This window comes from Labrus mixtus, chromosome 6 (genome assembly GCF_963584025.1).
Source record: "Labrus mixtus chromosome 6, fLabMix1.1, whole genome shotgun sequence".
In the NCBI taxonomy this organism is placed as follows: domain Eukaryota; kingdom Metazoa; phylum Chordata; class Actinopteri; order Labriformes; family Labridae; genus Labrus; species Labrus mixtus.
The window spans coordinates 8,707,687-8,724,365 of record NC_083617.1 but is presented as its reverse complement, the minus strand read 5'-3'; the positions used below and the strand labels follow the sequence as shown (position 1 = coordinate 8,724,365).

Here is a 16,679-nt window from a genome sequence, read left to right as displayed (position 1 = left end):
TGGAAAATGCTGGAAATGTGACGTCTACTTTGAAGAAATCTTTGATTTTCTTTACATTAAAAATAGTGACAGAAACAAATAAGTTAAAGTATTTAAAAGTCTGGTGAGACAATTCTGTGACTCCCATGTTTTCTTTTTTTAAATACTTCAAAACAAATGATTTACATTTTTTACATCTGATTGTGTGCCACAGGGAGTGTGATGCTGCCATTGGTCGATATAGGGTTAGTCGTAGGACATGCTGTGTTTATCTGATGATGTGGAGTCCGGAGAAATGACAGCAGAAGACGTAGTCAAAGCACCAGATTGAAGCCGTCCTAACTAGGAGTGTGTAGCCAAGATTTCATTTAGTGTCAGAGGATCCCCACCACACTGGACCATCAAGCTATGGGACCTTTAGCACCCCCCCCCCCCCCCCCCCCATGGACTTTTCTCTTTATAGCAGAAAAAATACTGCAGTTCATCACATGAAAGGAATGTGAGGATCCATGAATAAAATAACAACAACAACAGCAACAAATAAACAAAATTAAAAACCCACAACATTGTTTCCACATGGTATTTTCACACTGTTTTTCTTCAGTTAATATCTTATAATATATATATTTATATAATCTCTTAAAGTCATTCTGGAAATGTTCAGGCCCTGTGAGAGATCCAGGGCATGATGGGTGAGTTTTGGACGCCCGCGGGGCAGTTTGACCCCCACATGTGTAAAGGCTGAAGCTCGGGTTAGGTACACCAACATCCACTTCGCTGATCTTTCCTCCACGTCACGGGTTTCCTCCTCGCTTCTCATTGACCTCAGTGTTTCTCAGACGGGGACAATATGGAGGCCGAAGCCCTGGCCCTGCAGTTTGAGCTGGTCTCCATGGTAACTAGTGGCGGTCGTAGGCAGTGGCAGCAGTGGGAGGTGCGGAGCCACGAGATGCGGCACTATAATAATAAGGGGAACCTGAAAGTTAACAGAAGAGCGAGCCGTTTGAAACCATGAGGTCAAACATGACGTAAGACACACGTGTTTTTTTACTGTTTATCATTTAAGAAACATGTTCATGTAAGAGTATACTAAGTATATAACTAAGTGTAAAAGGAATATTTATAAGGATTTTGTGATAAAGAAGAGACTTACTTAGTAGTGCTGGATTGCTGAACCGCCATGCTTCGTTATAGGTGGTGTATTGTGGATGAGAGTAAGGGTTTCCAGAAAAGTCCCCTCCTACAGAACAAACCAGAACAAACACACATTAGGGAAGAGCCTTTTGTCGAATCATAAAAAGGTCCTTTGACCTGGGTAAATGAACATGTCTTACAATACTGTTACAAAACAATATATGTGAGGTAAATACAGCGTTGGGGAGACGGGAACTTCATTTAATGAAATAGTAACGGGTAAATTAGATTGTGCAGAAGCTTGCTGGAGTTTCAGATACATTCATTTTGGCATTTGGTTAAAGCAGTTAAATTAGTTTTTTTTTTATTTCACTTTATTGGGCAATAAAAGGACATGGATTTTTTTTTATTGTTGTTTATTGTGCTTCAATACTTTGATTTGACCCTGACCCGACTAGCCATGCAGCCTTTTACTTTCATCCTGACTGCTATGAAGGGATGCACATGCAATACATCAGTCATACTTCAGGTTATTTCATTTTATTAACAATAATTCAAATTTGCAAGCTGGCTACCCAAGTAAAGCTGCATGGTGTTATAACCCGACCTAGACTGTAATATGTTCTGACTGGCTCTGACTGATGGACATAGTATAAAAACAAAAGCAGACACTTTTGCACTTTTTCATGAATATTGAGCATTTTTCCTTCTTTGATTTATGAACTCTGACAAGGTGAGCACGTTTTGAAGGTCATTTAAGTTACCTTATTTGCTGACTCATGGATATCTATGTTAAGTTGTAGTTTTGTGTCACATTATCAATTTCGTCTCACAAATTATTTTGACATACTTTTCTCAAGTATTTCAAATTAATCAAAGTAGATTTTTCCCCTGTGTAGCTCTGCTGCAGTTTAACTTCTTACCGAGTGATTGAACGGAAGTTTACAAAGCTACACCTTTTAAACTAGCTTTTCCAACACTGGGTATTTAATCTATGCTGCTTGTCTCGCTCAAAGTACACAGATTGTTCTATTAATCCAATATTAGTCTTTAGGAATCTTCTAGTGTGTCCTTAAGTGACAATTTCTGCTCCCTTTTCCTGATTTTAAGTAACGATGCTCCGCTTCAAAACTCCCTAATAGCTTTTGTGAAACTCTCATTTTGTCCTCGCTGCTCAGGTCGTGGAGGAAAGGACGCGTAGAGGAGGCTGAGGGGATGTCAGCGAGCGACGCTGTGGGTCCACAGGTTTCTTTCTTTTTACGAGACTATAAAGGCTGGGTTTTATATGAAGCTGCTGAAGAATGGCCTTTGCTTTAACAGTGTTTGGGCCCGGTCACTAAATCTTAGTCATTCACACCCTGGTGCGAAGAAAAACGACGACCTCTGGATTAAGAAGGGAGCTGTGCTTGTGTGCTTGGTGAGTACATCCATAAGCACTCTCCGGTGGTTTATAATCCAATGAAGCAGAGTCATTTACCTTCAAGTATCAGCGTTTACCTCCATGTGTCTGAAAATGTTACCCTCATGCACACTTGTAAGTACGGCCCGTCTGCTTTGATTATGGGTCAGCGTGAAAGGAACAAGTCTCAGAGCAATAAAGGGAATTGTGTTTTCAGTTGTTTGTGGAGAGATCTACACACGCTGGCAGCTATAGCATCCTCACCGCTGGTCGTGTAACTGGAGCTCATCCCTGAGAGAGATAGTGATTTAAATATTTACAGGCCCTCCACGCCTCTGTGTTTTGACCCTTAACTGTTTGCTGTGAACCTGAACTGCAGGTTAAGTAGAGGGGAAAGAGATACGCTCTGCAGCCCGGGGTGTCCGGGGAGGCGAAAAAGCAGTGTTTATCGACGGGGCCGGGGAGAGCGCGCTGTGTGGACACGACGAGGGTAATGAGCGCTGGGAGCTGGAGTGTAACTGAGAGGAACTGTCCTATCTCACGGCCACTGATTGTGGTGATCGCCTATCGAGTTCATCTAATGTCCTCGTACGCAGACGCTAACCGCAACGCTAACCGCAGTCTAACAAAGCTCTAACAAGCCTGCTTCAATCCTATTTGAGTCAGAAGAAGGGCTTTAAGGTGCCTCAGCCTCTCTGCTGTGTTTTATGTGTTACACGTATGCTCTCAAAGGCGACACAGAAAAACATCACAACTTGCTCGACCTCAAGTTCTCCAAACAAGATCAACTGAAGGATACTGTGCTGTGAAAATAAAGCATGTGAAAGTCAAATTAATGGCCTCATAAAAAAGGGAGCAGTGTCACCTACCAGGAACCATTCCAGCGAGTGTGGAGGTGGGGTAGCTGCCTTGTCCTGTGGGGGGGACGTGAGGCGGGTAGCCAGGTAAGGTGGTGCTGGCCATGTCTCGACCTGCAGGCACAAAGGAGGAGAAGTCTTACAAGGATGCATGTACACAGGGAGGGTGGATATGTAGTCAATGCTCTGATTTTTGTTTTTCCAGGACATGTATTTTTTAAATGAAAGAAAGAGGTGTTACATTTTACTGCACAGTGCAGGAGATTTTCAGGACTTTGCACCCTGAGCTCCTGATGTAATCAGGTTTAAAATGAAGGTATTGGTTTTGCTTCCAGATAGATGAAAATGTAGAAAACAAGTCTTGCCTTGTGTTTCAAGTCACTACAGACTTTTTGTAACCATGTTTTTTTATCCTAGCTCTGCAAGTGCACAACCATAACCATAAAAAAAGTAACCATGCTTTAGTTTTGTTAGGGTTGGAAATTGCTGTAAAACAAATGGAACATATTTTCTTCTTAAGCGTTGTCTTAAAGGTGATCAGTGTATATATCACAGGACATTTGGCATGTCATTTTAAGCAAAGATTTAACATGATTTGTATTAAATCAATGTGCCATAAAATGTACAACGGCAGCAACAGCCAACAAAATACAAACATTCTATGCAGCTAAAACGGAGAGGAGCACCAAAAGCCCCGTCTGCTCGCTGCTCCGTCCTGTAATTAACAGTGACAGCACTGGATGAAGGGTCACTCGGGACGGGGAGACACAGGTCCAAAGCAGGCCCCAGCATCAGCTCTACATCTCTGCCTCTGCACCAACCCCTCCCTGTTTTGGCCTCCTCTGGCCCCTCAGACCTCGGGCCTGTCACGAGGCTGGATGGACCTGGAGGCCCTTTTGTTAACTTGGGAGATGAGTTAGGGGTCAGAGCTGTAGAGAGGGGGAGAGCCTGCGGGCTGTTAATGAGGGGCAAACAGTCAGTTTTGCTCCTGTGTGTACACAACAGTGGGGCCAGCTAACATGCAACACGCCTGTTGGACGCTTTAATCTGATGTTTGAAAACTAGAAAATTAACAAAAATAAGCAAAGGGGGGAAAAACTTAAACTAAAGATTTAGCTTGATTGGACTTTGTTCTACTTTTTGAGGCCTTAAAGTAAAGTAGTACCTGCTATAAAGGTCTGGCTGGCATATTGGCCGTAGGCATGGGCAGGGTAGCTGGGAGAAAAAGCATCTACAGAGAGGCCGGACTGGTGGGGCAAGATGTCAGCTAGAGCAGAGTCCCCAACAGAGGAGGGGGTGAAGGGGGCAAAGGAGGCCTCATGGGGCTCCCGCTTTACACACATGGAAGGTGGATATGATGGGTGGGAGTCTGCCAGATGGAAAAAAGAAAAAAAACTGGATGTAATGTAGACATGCATCTCCACACTTACTGGACATACTTTGACCTCAGTCACTCAGATGTATGGTGGGATGGATGTTCAGTTTTCTAAATGATCAAAAAGTTCTTCTATCATGCCCTCAGCCAAACACTACAGATACTGCATACACTGATGCAGGTTTGTGGTATCAGTGCATTAGAATGAGTTTCTGATGTCACAACACTCAAGCAGGCTTCAAACGTTAATGATTATTTTTCCAATCTTTCAAATGAAATTGCCAAAAAATGAATATTTGCTGCTACCATTCAGAAATGAAAGAAAATGGATTCTGACATGGATATAAAAGGTCTTATATGATCTAAATGAATGTTAGGTTTGATTAAGGTTAAAATGTATTGGGTTAGGCACGAGGAAAGGAGCCTTAAGAATAGGAACCCAACAAGAAGTATGATTAAACAAAGATGAACTTCTATCTTTTAGCAACTCTAGACCAGACATTTCCTATGACTCCTGAATAGATAAGCAGTCTTCAGTTGATTCGTTCATTTACATAGCTTATAATAATAATCATCTCATATGCACCCTGCAGTAATTCAGTCAACTAAGCAGGGAACATACACCAGTGAAATGTTGCAACAACACATCGCGCCTGATCAATCAAGCTCAAATGCGTAAAAAATTTCCCAAAGGTTTTTGGGAAAACAAACAACATAATCTCACGGCTGCTTTCTCACAACAAAATCACTCCCACAAATACCCAAACAATCGGCCTGCAGACAGTTCAGAACTCCACACTTTGATCTAATTTGGCTGATGAGTCTTGGCATCTTTCATTTCACCGGCTCTGCCTCTTGAACCCGTGCAATCAATGTGAGCTCTGTCTCCGTCTCCGGCCTCGCCACGTCTGCCGCAGAGCCCGCTCTGTTTCGCTGGGGCCTGCGGGGAGAGATGGCTCTTTCCCGACACCATGATAGCCTCATTAGCTGCTTCCCCCGTCATTGTTATTTTACAACAGGACTGTGTGTTGCAATTCCTCATTAAGATAAGGGCTGTTCTATGGAAAGGGGGGATGCAACCCTGTCAGCCCTATGAACCTTATGCCAGGAAACCAGGCAACGTAACTGACTGTTTTTCCCATAGAAATCCACAGCAGGTTCTCCCGCTCTCTTTGTCTCTGTGGCAGCTGTAAATGTGGATTCAGACTGAGGAAGTGCAATTACACTAAATACTTTCATCTTATAGAGACAAATGCCAGATAAGGTTTAACAAAGTAAGTTTTTAACACATGATCAAATCATTAAAACGAACGGTTGACACAATCTCTGACATGTACAGAAATATTCTAATAACCAGGCTTCAGCATTTAATTGGATGGACCGAAAGTTTGTCTCTAAAAGTAAGACATAAATCTCCTTGGAACAAGAACACAATAAAGGAATGAGTGCACATGTTCACTTCTTTACTTAATTATATCTACACATGGTCTGTTCAAGTCTTTAAAGTTAAAACAGCTTTCAAAAGTCTACTTAGTCTAACACTGATTTAAGTGAACCACAACCACCATCAAACCTCAGATAATGGACACTTTCTGACACAACCTTAAAACATAAAATAGTAAAAAAAAAAAAAAACCTCAGATTCTATAAGTGCAGGCTTTTAGACACAATCCAACTACTGTGTGTAACGATTTAGAAAGGTAGAGTGTTTTTTATCCCTTCAGGTGCTTCTTAACTGAGCCATGCACATGCAGATTCTCTATGTAATTGTTCTCCTTTTCTCCTTATTTGTTATAAAGGTAACATTGCAGGGCTCTCCTAAACTCAAGGACAGTAATCTGACCTCTAAGACAATACTGAGGGTACCAAACCTTAAGAAAAGGCAAAGTCTGTTTACACTGTATTCCAGACCTCCTGTGCACAACCGTTAGCTTCTGTTTTCTCAGCCCCTCAGCAACCGTTGTCAAACAGACAACAGGTTACGGCGCAACAACAACCGCTACAAACGCAAGCGTTCAAGACCACTGAACTCTGAAACTAATCAGACATGGTGTTGCTTATTGTCCTGGAGACGAGGCAGAGCCCGGGTAAAGGGAGCCTGTCAAATCACAGGCCCCGATGATGGAGATGGAAGATAAACTTGTTGGTCCTTGGGGACTCTTTCTACCCAGCAAACACATCTCTGAGCGGGTGGAGACGCTATAGAGTTCTCCAACATCTGTCTCTGCTACGTCCACAGACCCCATCAACCATAGAAATGAACTCTTAAGAACCTACAGCAGTCCTCAGAGTGCTGCGTTCAGATATAGCTGCAACAGCCTGCTCTCAAGTGGGCATTTCATTTTTAAACGTACACAGAGGAACTTCTGAGAAGAAAACATTTACCGGCAGAACTCTTGTTTTCAAACGCTGACCTGCTGAGAACTTTCTTATCACCGCAGTATGTTCAAGACCACTGCAAAACTTATTTTTTTACATTTATTACGTACAATCAGTCAAATCTCTACATCCACTCTCCTGCATCTTGGAAGTGGTCATAAAAAAAAGTAATATAAGAACATCAAAGCTGCATCCAATCATGAGTGAGTAAAGATCATTTCTTGGCCCAAATAGCTTGAAATCTCCATCCATTGTTTGAGTCATTCATTATCCAATGTGTGCTTAAAGGTAATTATGCTGTTGCGGGAGTTGATAAAAACATTAATTTCCTAGCTGGGGGCTGTGAGCTCAGACAAGCCGTTTGTCACTAGGCCACACACCAGGCGCTGCAGGTTAGGTGGCTGCTTCTTGTTTGCCATCCAGCAGAGAAAAGCTTCCACTGCCAAGTCAAAATAACAAGGCTAATTTCAGTTCAAATTAATCCAAAATAAAGCTTCTTTTAACCGCTTCTCCCTCCTCTTTAAAGTTCTGTCCTTTTAATACTCGTAGAGAAACAGACACAAAGATAGACATATATAAAGAGAGATGGAGAAGCATTGGATTTCCACATGTGTTAGAGTTGTAGAAGGCCAGAGGGGGGGTCCATTTACACCCAGCTTCCCCACATGCTCTGGTAAGAGTGATTATCAAACACAGCCTGCACAGAGGCTACTCTCAGTCATCCCTATTTCACTACCCATACTAACTACTGTACAATATCATACCACCATTTTTCAAGCAAAACTTGATTTAAATATTGTAAACCAGATACTGGATACTGTATGTATTGTGAAGATACTAGCTGACAACTACACATGAACAGTTAATCCAGAGACCAGGGATTAATAATTGCATGTTTCTCTGTCAATCCCTATGTAAAACACAACACTGTTTTCATGTACTAGACACTGATTCATACAAGTAAAAGTAGTTCTCTGCAAATGTCCTTGTTTGCCCGGTCAGATTTGCACAATACCAGCTTTAACATGATTACTATTGAACATAATCTACCTGCATGAATTAGCTCAAGACTAGATTTCTTATGTTTGTCTTGATGGAGGATATAAGAATACTCCTTCCAAATAATTGCTGACAAATTCAGTTTTATTCCCAAAAGACGTTAAAATGAAAATGGTTTCATTTCAATACTCGAGATAGTCTTTGTAAATGATTGTTGCTTCCTTGTGAACACCAGTGGTGTGATTCAGTGCCTTAAATCTCTCCCTGATTTGCTCCGCCGCCCTCCTCTCCTCCTAGGTAACTGTCTCTTTCACACATTAGAGTAAACAGAGGACACAAAAATGGCCGACATTGCCTTCTCTTTGGCGCCCTTGGAACGCGAAACTGAGCACTTCATTAATCATTCATCTTTAATAGATTATGCAAATTCCAGGACATAAAAATCAACAAGATCAATAACTGTATGCATTTTAATTGGGAGCAGAAAACATTTAAAGAATGAATATAATCTTGTAGCTCCATCCAATATGAGAGCATAATTTATTGATAATTGGATCCCAGCCTAAGTGAGGGAGGTAATTTAGCATTTTTCAGCCCTGGCATACATTCCTATTTACAGGGATTGCTAATGGCAGAAAAAATAATATTATGCACTGACAACCTACATCCAATCAAATGCAACAAGCATTACTTTGCATAGTCGTTAAAATTAAGCAATAAAATTTTACTGGAAATGACTTCTTGGCTTAATTAATAAACACATTATTTTTTAACGCACGTTCCAGAGCATGTTGTCAAACTCCACTTAAAAAAAAAAAGTTTTGTTAGTCTGCCTCCTCATTATGCAATCTGTGGCCCTCACATGTATCGCTTTAGGAGGCCCCGGGGCCCCCAGGTGGCTTGAAGGCCACCTGCTATGAGTGTGCTCCCCGGAGCGAGACCGCTTTCATAGGAGGAGCCCGGCGTAAAAGACAAAAACACACCTTTCTTCTCCTGAGGCCCAACTTTCTGGGGCAAAATTACCTCCCACATATTCAGGAATGAAAAAAAGGGGTCTTTCTTTTTCTGTAGCTCTGTGCCGGGGTCCAGGGAAGAGACTATAGGGATCATTTGAGAAGGGCCACGGCAGTTTTCAATCATGCTGTCCTCCTCTTTACTCTCTTTCTCTCTCACACACACAGTGGACTCATTGACTTCAATGCCCACTGCATAATTATGGGCATTTCATTAAAAGGCTGGTATATTATTCTCATGTCAGTAAACCTAACCTCTCCTGGGAGAGAGGTTCAACAGAAACAATATTTCAATTAACGAGGCGGACATCAAGCTCGACAGCAGAGCAAAAGAAGCCATGGTGCAATACAAGGTGGGTTATATGATACAGATAGTTAACACTACAAGATATTTAATACACTGCGCCTGCATTCAACTTCTGGCTCATTGAGGAAGTGACTTTTAAAAACAGGAGCCAGTTTGCAAAGTGTAATTTCATTTTTTTTTTCTGTATCTGTCCCTCTTCTCCACAGCATGAGGCAGCCAGCCAGCCACGCTGCCACTCCAGCCGCTGTCAATCAACAGGCTATCATAGCCTTTGATGACAACGTCGTGTCGCGGCGAGAACAGCAGCTGTCTCTCATGAGAAGTGCTCCCAGTCAATCTGTTAGCGGGCCAATCCGGGCTAACACAATAGCCAGTTAGGAGCAGTTGTGTGAAAGGCCTGTAGGATTTAATGGGCTCAGATGATATATCGCCTCGCTCTGTACCACGGCAAATAAACTCACAGAGTGCTGCAAAAAGTGGTCCAGAGGACTTTTTTCATTTTGTGATGAGAATTTGATATGGCTGGAAAATGTGTTTGCCATAAGGAGATGATGAGTCGGTGATGATGCATTATCAAGATGATAGATTTTGCAGTACTTGGTCAAATAGAAGGGGTAGACTTTAACCAATGATTGTGAAATCACAGTTTACAGTGTATTCAGTTAGAGAAGGCACCATGTTTTCAACAGAATAAGTTACTTTGCCATCTGCAATAGTATGCACACATGAACTCTGTTGATTAGGGGATAAATATGCTTTTAGATATCAGGGATGTTGGGAATTTATAAACTTTGAAAATCAGGTCAAAACAATGCCTTAGTCCCAATTGCATCCACCTGTGATAGGTGACAAAGGAACTGGAAAACTTTACAGCATCTAGATAATTTTGTTTTGGTTTTTCCTCTTCTTTGGTTCGCGAGTAGAACGGTTGGCGAGATGCTATGCAACAACATGTGCAACAGCAGAAGAAGGGCCGAATATACCACAAAATCTATGTCAAGTTCTGAGTTTAAGCACCATGGCGCACTTGTTCCCAACCTGCTGCAGCTGTTTTTTCATTCTTTTAGGGGTCAACCTAGCGTGAGTCAGATTGTACCTGTCACAACAGAGTAGCTCTGGGAGACACTGGAGGCGAGCTCGGAGCTGGCGCTGGAGGAGAGGCTTGGCTTTACATCTTCCAGGCCGCCGTTCAGGGAGGGGAGCGAGTACTCATTGGCCTGTGGACAAATACACAACAAATGCAAAAATATGTCAGCTGAAGAAGGCACATGTCAGAAGGTTGGAAACCAGAAATAGCAACTTTAAACACAAATTAATTTCACATTCCACCAGATTGTTCCCTGATCTTCTTAATTTCAGCTATGCACTGCCCATAAGCCCACTTTGGGTGCTAGATTTAGAGCAAAATTCCCAGTTTAGGAGACTTTATATAAAATATGCCTGATGGAAACCCCTTGTGTATCTGAGGAAGCTGCCTGTGATCCTCTCGCCGTGTTTCCTTTCTGAATATTTCCTGTGATTTCTGTGAACTATCCCCCCACCACCACCACCAACCCGTCCTTTCCCCACTCCCCATGCTTTACCAAGACCTATGATGTATGCATGCATTAGGGCTTGTCTGAGGAGAAGGCAGGAAGGGAGTGAGGGATGAGAGAGGGATTGGGCGAGGAGTGAAAGGACGGGGTGTCAGCTGGCTCTTTGTGCTCCACTGCAGTCATCCCTGTGACCAGTCAAGGGAGGAGACATTCAGGGCTTTGTTACAGGAGAGACATGTGGTGTGTGCTTTTTTAAAAGGGGAGTACAAACCTCAAAATCAGCCTTTGTGCTTTGTTTCTAGGATGAACACAAATATAAGGGGATTGAAATTATTTTAAATAGTGTTTTGTTGTTATCGTTTATACTTTGATTATTTTGTAACTTCATTTTCAAGCTTTTCTTTACATTTCTTTTGGTTGTAATAAAACATGAACGACCGCCATTTTTCATGTTTCGCAGCTTCTCAGTCTTGGAAATGCAACTCTTGCTGTACCATGATACAATGCGATACGATACGATATGATGCAATACACTTTTTGTCCACTAAGGGAAGGTCCTATTGGACTGGAATGCCACACACATAAAGCTGTGTCCACATTAATATGATTGAAAAAGAAACAGAATCAATTAACATGTAAACAGAGTAGCACTGCCCAATGACAATGTTTACTTTTTTTACACATTTTATAGAGTACTAGTTGAAAAAAAACTTTTCAATTGTCATAAAACTTGTGCCTCTGCAGCCAATTTCATGTGTCACAGTTTTGCCATCTAGGAAATGAAGCATTTGCTGAATAACGATACGATGCGATGTGACTTAGGATGTGATAAACCTTATTGAATACAATGGAATAGGCTACAATGGATACTACACTATATGGTAATTATACTTTATGATACTATACAATACATTTCAATGTATACCATACTATACGATGCGATATACTTAATTGTCCCTGTCTGCAGTAGTGCTCAAAAATAAATAAAAAACATCACAAAACAAACAACAATCAACATGTTAGCAGAGTAGCACCTACCAATGACTACCACAAAAACAAATTTCCCTTATTGCACATGTTCAACATAATACAGAACAATAAGTGAAGGAGATAAGAACTGCACATGCAGACCTAATGTGTGGATCAAGCTAGTCTCTTTAGTATTTATTCACTTTAATCTGAGGTTAAGACTCTGCAGGCAGCTGTGATAAATCCTGTTTGTTAATGAGATGACACTTCCTGACCCGACTCTTCTTCTTCTTCTTCTTCTTTGAAAAGATAAGTGTGTGTGCACACATTTGTGTCTGCGAGTGTTTGTATCAGCGTGCATCTGTTTGTCTCAATGGGCTGGGGGTCCCACAGGGGCGAGTTGGTGACCCTGGTCTTGTCTGCCTCTATCCCAGATAAACTCTAATTGTCTGCTTACAACTGTTCCCTGGCACTGGGCTGGATGTTCTTCTCTATTCCGCTGGGCCTCTGCAGCACAAGAGCCATTTTGTCATGCAGATGGGCTGTGGGCAGGGCTGGGCAGGGCTGGGCGGAGGGCGAGTGGCGAGCACAGAGGGGCCTGAATGACCCGACCACATGGCTGCCAGAAGTGTGGGAGGGATGAGGCCTATTCAGCCTGGCCTCTTCAAAATGGCTTTTTAATGCCCTGACGCAGACACCAGACAAGCCCCTAATAGCCTAATATCCCACCTTTTCACCAGTTTAAGAAAAGGAGGGGGTGTTGGAAACAGGGAGAAAAGAGGAGGTGCACAAAACGAGTGGAAAGCAGCCTGATTAATATTACATTAAATTAAAACTGATTTTTCTGGACTATTCTGGTGCCGTTTTTCTCCCCCCTCCTCCACCTTCTCCTCGCCTTTTTAATACCTTCTCCTCCAGTCTTTGTGATTGCAAGTCATTTCCAATTCGTTTTGGTATTGATCTTGCCGTAGAAATCACTTTGGTAATTAGCTGCATTAGGGGCTGTATAGCAGGCTGAGGGGCTGTCCCCCTGATTTATCGCCGCTGTAATTCCCCGCGATCGCGCAGAGATGAAAATGAACTCAATTAGGGCACTGCTCAGGCTGCATGGGCACCCACATAGAGTTCCAATGGAAAAATTAATAGTCCTCTTGTTGTTTAACAGTCTAATGAATGTAAATAAAGGTTATCCGCTGGAATAGGGTATAGGCTTGCAGGTTGCTTTGAGAAATAAGTTGCAGGGAGCATTTTGTCACCTGTGTCAGCATGTGTACCTGGTAACCCACAAGGACTACAGTGTGGCTTCTTTCCTCTTTTGTTACCACAGTTGAAAAACATACTGGAAAAGGGGATTTTGGTGCAAAAACAATAAATGTGAGGGTGTAAAGAAATCAGCGTTGTCTACCTGTTCAGGTTTAATGTGTTCTGAAGTGGGGAAGACATCAGGGTAAGAAGGACGTTCAAACACGCGGTCAAGGGCCTCCAGCTGCTGCTGGGTGAAGGCGTCAGCTCGCAGGTGCTTCCTTAAACTCTCCACGCTGCCCTGAGAGTCGCTGCCAGGGCCTGAACCATCTGAGCCATCTTGAAAGAGAGGTAAAGGAAGGAGGGGAGAGGGGGAAAGGGCAACAACAACTGCATGAGTGCATAGCTCGACTCTTTTTTACTTAATACATTTCTAGCAATGTGAGGTAAGCATGAGGAGAAATTAGTTTTGAGCCTAACGGGTGTGAGAATGATGGCGGATGAGGAGCAGGAGTAAATTCAGGGAGACCCACCAGCATGTCTGCCTTTCATCTCCCTCTATGTCTTCCCCTCACACACATATACACTCACTCAAGAAGCTTTCTGCTCACCCCCCTCCACCCCCACCTCTCGTCGCGGCCACCATCAGCACGGTCATCATGTGATAGGTCTATGGTAATTGATGGATTACCTTCAGTGCAAATATATACTTGTAAGGGAGAGCGTGTGTTTCAGGAGGAGAAACTGGGGCTGCCGATTACATACAGAGCCTCTCATTCTGCTGGCGGGAAATGGAGAGCCATTATTTAACTGCACTATTTCCTCCTGAACATATTACCCTTCCCTCTCTCTGTCTCCCTCTCTTTCTCTACATCCATCCCCCCCCCCTCGCATATTGCCTGTCTTCTGGAAAACAGAATGGAGTGTGGACGGCACTCAGGGCCGAATGAGGACGGGGCGTCGAGGGCAAGCGTATGCATTTCCTCACTTGGTCACACTCTATATAAACAAATGAGTGTATGCTTCCCTCATTCTTCTGATCTCTGACCCTATCAACTCGGCCACTGCCGCTTCAGCTCTCCCTCTGCTCCCTCATCAAGTCCCGAACACTGAACGAAAAAAACCATTCTGCAGCTAAAACCTCCAGCCTGTATCCCAGGAACCTCCACTACACATCCCGCCTCATGCCGCCCTCCCTTTCCTCCCCTTTTACCCGGCCGCCAACAGCGGATGAGGGCTTTAGCTCCCATACAAATCTGTCATTCTAAATTTGCAGCAGATTATGTTCTCTCCTGGGCGAGCCGGCGGTGATATATGATATGCAAGGCCGCTATTGATTGCCTGATCCGCCGGCAGAGGAGGGGAGGCGAAATGAACTTGGAATGAACATCATGCCTCAACTCATTGTGCGTATAATACTCTACTTAATCCCACATTTTTCTGTGCTATGGAATTCAATTGATCAATCATGTTCCACTGATGGTACCATTTCAGGGGCGTTATTGCCATTCTGCTCGGCTGCTTGACCTTTTTTCAATGGCTGAGGCCAGCGGATGAACCCGACTTGCACCAAGAAATAGATCCATGGAGAGAATGGAATAGAGGACTGCAATTGGGTACGAGTGTGTGTAGATGGCAGAGTGTGTGTGTGTGTCTGTGTTTCATTGCTTAAATATATTGACTGTAGCTTTGTCTAACATTTATGAAGGAATCAGTTCTTTCTCCTGCCTCATGTATTTTTTTCTTTGGAATATTTGAGCAGTTTTTCTTTTTTCCCCTTGGGTGGAGGGGCAGCTTTAGTGTTGCTGTATGAAACTCAATTGTTGTCTGAGGTACAGAAGAAAAAGGAGTCATTAATTACCTCGTATCAGCTGGTGTGAGAAAAGAGGCAAGCCGGATCAATAGCAACTGTTTGTCATTCACTGTGGAGGATCGTGCTTATACTCAGCTCCCCCTCAAACACTTAATCAGGCCTACTGAACTGGCTGCAGGAGGAGAAAAAATCCCTCCACAGGATTATGTTGCTGCCCTTTATTTGATGAAAACGTAAACAAAAATCATCAAATTAAATGTCCAATTACACAACCTCTGTTAGCCTGTAAATGTTTCTAAACTGGAGTAAAACAGGCCTATTTTTTATCAGGTTTGATTCAGACTGCTCGGTTTTTAAGTCTCTAGCTCTAAAGTTAAGTATCAGAATATATTTCACATTTATGTGGTCAAAAAAATTACTGATTTGGCCTTTAAGTGGTGAAACTAGTAAATCATTTATTTTCAGAATTCACCATTAGAGCTTCATGTTTGACATATATCATAAGATAGCTGCAATAAATCAGATTCATCCTTTGACAGTCAGCGTGTCAAGTGGGCTGTGAAGCCCGACTGTCAGATTGTGTGTGTGTGGGTGTGTGTGTGTGTGGGTGTGTGTGTGTGTGTGTGTCTCATTGACTGCCTTGTTTCATTTTCACAGTGTTTCTTCAACCCCTCTGGGTGTCTCAGCAGGTATTCTCTTATCTCTCCCACAGCACCAGCTGACTGCGTTTCTTCGTTTTAACACCAAAGTGTGAGGAGATAAAAACAAGACTCTCCAACAGTGACACTCACACATCCGACTCTAAAGAAGCTTTCTCTCTGATCGATACTTTCTTTGGTCAGCTTTCACAGACAGATGCTGTTTGACCTTATTAAGCGATGTTTACTACTGAAAAAATTAAAGGAACAGTTTGTGACAATGGAGTCCTGGTCTGGAGATGAAGTAAGATAATGTAAAGATTGTGATAGACACATGTCTCGTTTCTTACATTGAACTAACAGAATGATGCACTCTGTTAATAAGACAATTAATTATAGCACTTCCGTTAATTCTGGAGTCGGGTATTTTATCATGATGTGTTCAAACATAAGTGGACTGAGCAGCTTTGTTTAAGAAAAACGGATCAGCTGCTCTCCTTTACTAGACAATACGGTGAGAAAAGAAATTAAAGCTGCTCTATTCATTTATCAAACGAGCTCTTACTCGTGCACTTTCAGCCTTTCTAACACACACACACCTAAATATCTAACCAATGACAGAAGCTACTGTGACACAGACCACAATCGTATCAAAAGCTGTTCTGTTTTGCTTTGTCTCTAAGGGGGATGTTAACGTCCTGCGGTGGCACGGTGGTACTTTATGTCCTTCTTTCATCTCCCCTGTTCCTGTGATAAGATAACTCAGAGAAGAGAGGGGGGGGGGGGGGGTGGGCTTGTTTGAAAGGCAAATGAATTCCTCCACACCGCCTGGCGCTCTCCGTAAATCAATGGCGCGGGGTTTCCCAGATCAGAGGCTGCGAGTCCTCTGCTGATAGGTGAAATGATGCCATCGCAAATTGTGGATCATTTGTTGATGTTTTTTAAAAATGCAGTTATGCTTGGAAAAAAAAGGGAGAGAGAGAGAGAGAGAGAGAGAGAGGGGTGGAGAGAGAGTGCAAACAAACTGGTATACCCAGAGG

At 42.8% G+C, this 16,679-nt stretch overlaps 1 protein-coding gene across 8 annotated transcripts in view; it reads right to left on the bottom strand.

The window, feature by feature from the left end:
- Window positions 1-378: 378 nt before the first annotated feature.
- Window positions 379-16,679, bottom strand: part of pax2a (paired box 2a) — a 28,494-nt gene continuing 12,193 nt past the window's right edge. For 4 of the 8 annotated variants that reach the window (XM_061039838.1, XM_061039840.1, XM_061039841.1 and 1 more), the window contains 5 exons: window positions 13,352-13,527; window positions 10,539-10,659; window positions 3,382-3,483; window positions 1,133-1,219; window positions 379-936 (listed from right to left, as the gene is read on the bottom strand). In XM_061039838.1, coding sequence (XP_060895821.1) covers window positions 815-936; window positions 1,133-1,219; window positions 3,382-3,483; window positions 10,539-10,659; window positions 13,352-13,527 — 608 coding nt within the window. In that variant the 3' untranslated portion in view covers window positions 379-814. Of the gene's footprint in view, window positions 956-1,132; window positions 1,220-3,381; window positions 3,484-10,538; window positions 10,660-13,351; window positions 13,528-16,679 lie in introns of all 8 variants that reach the window. The other 4 variants (XM_061039844.1, XM_061039845.1, XM_061039846.1 and 1 more) reach the window with 2 other exon arrangements.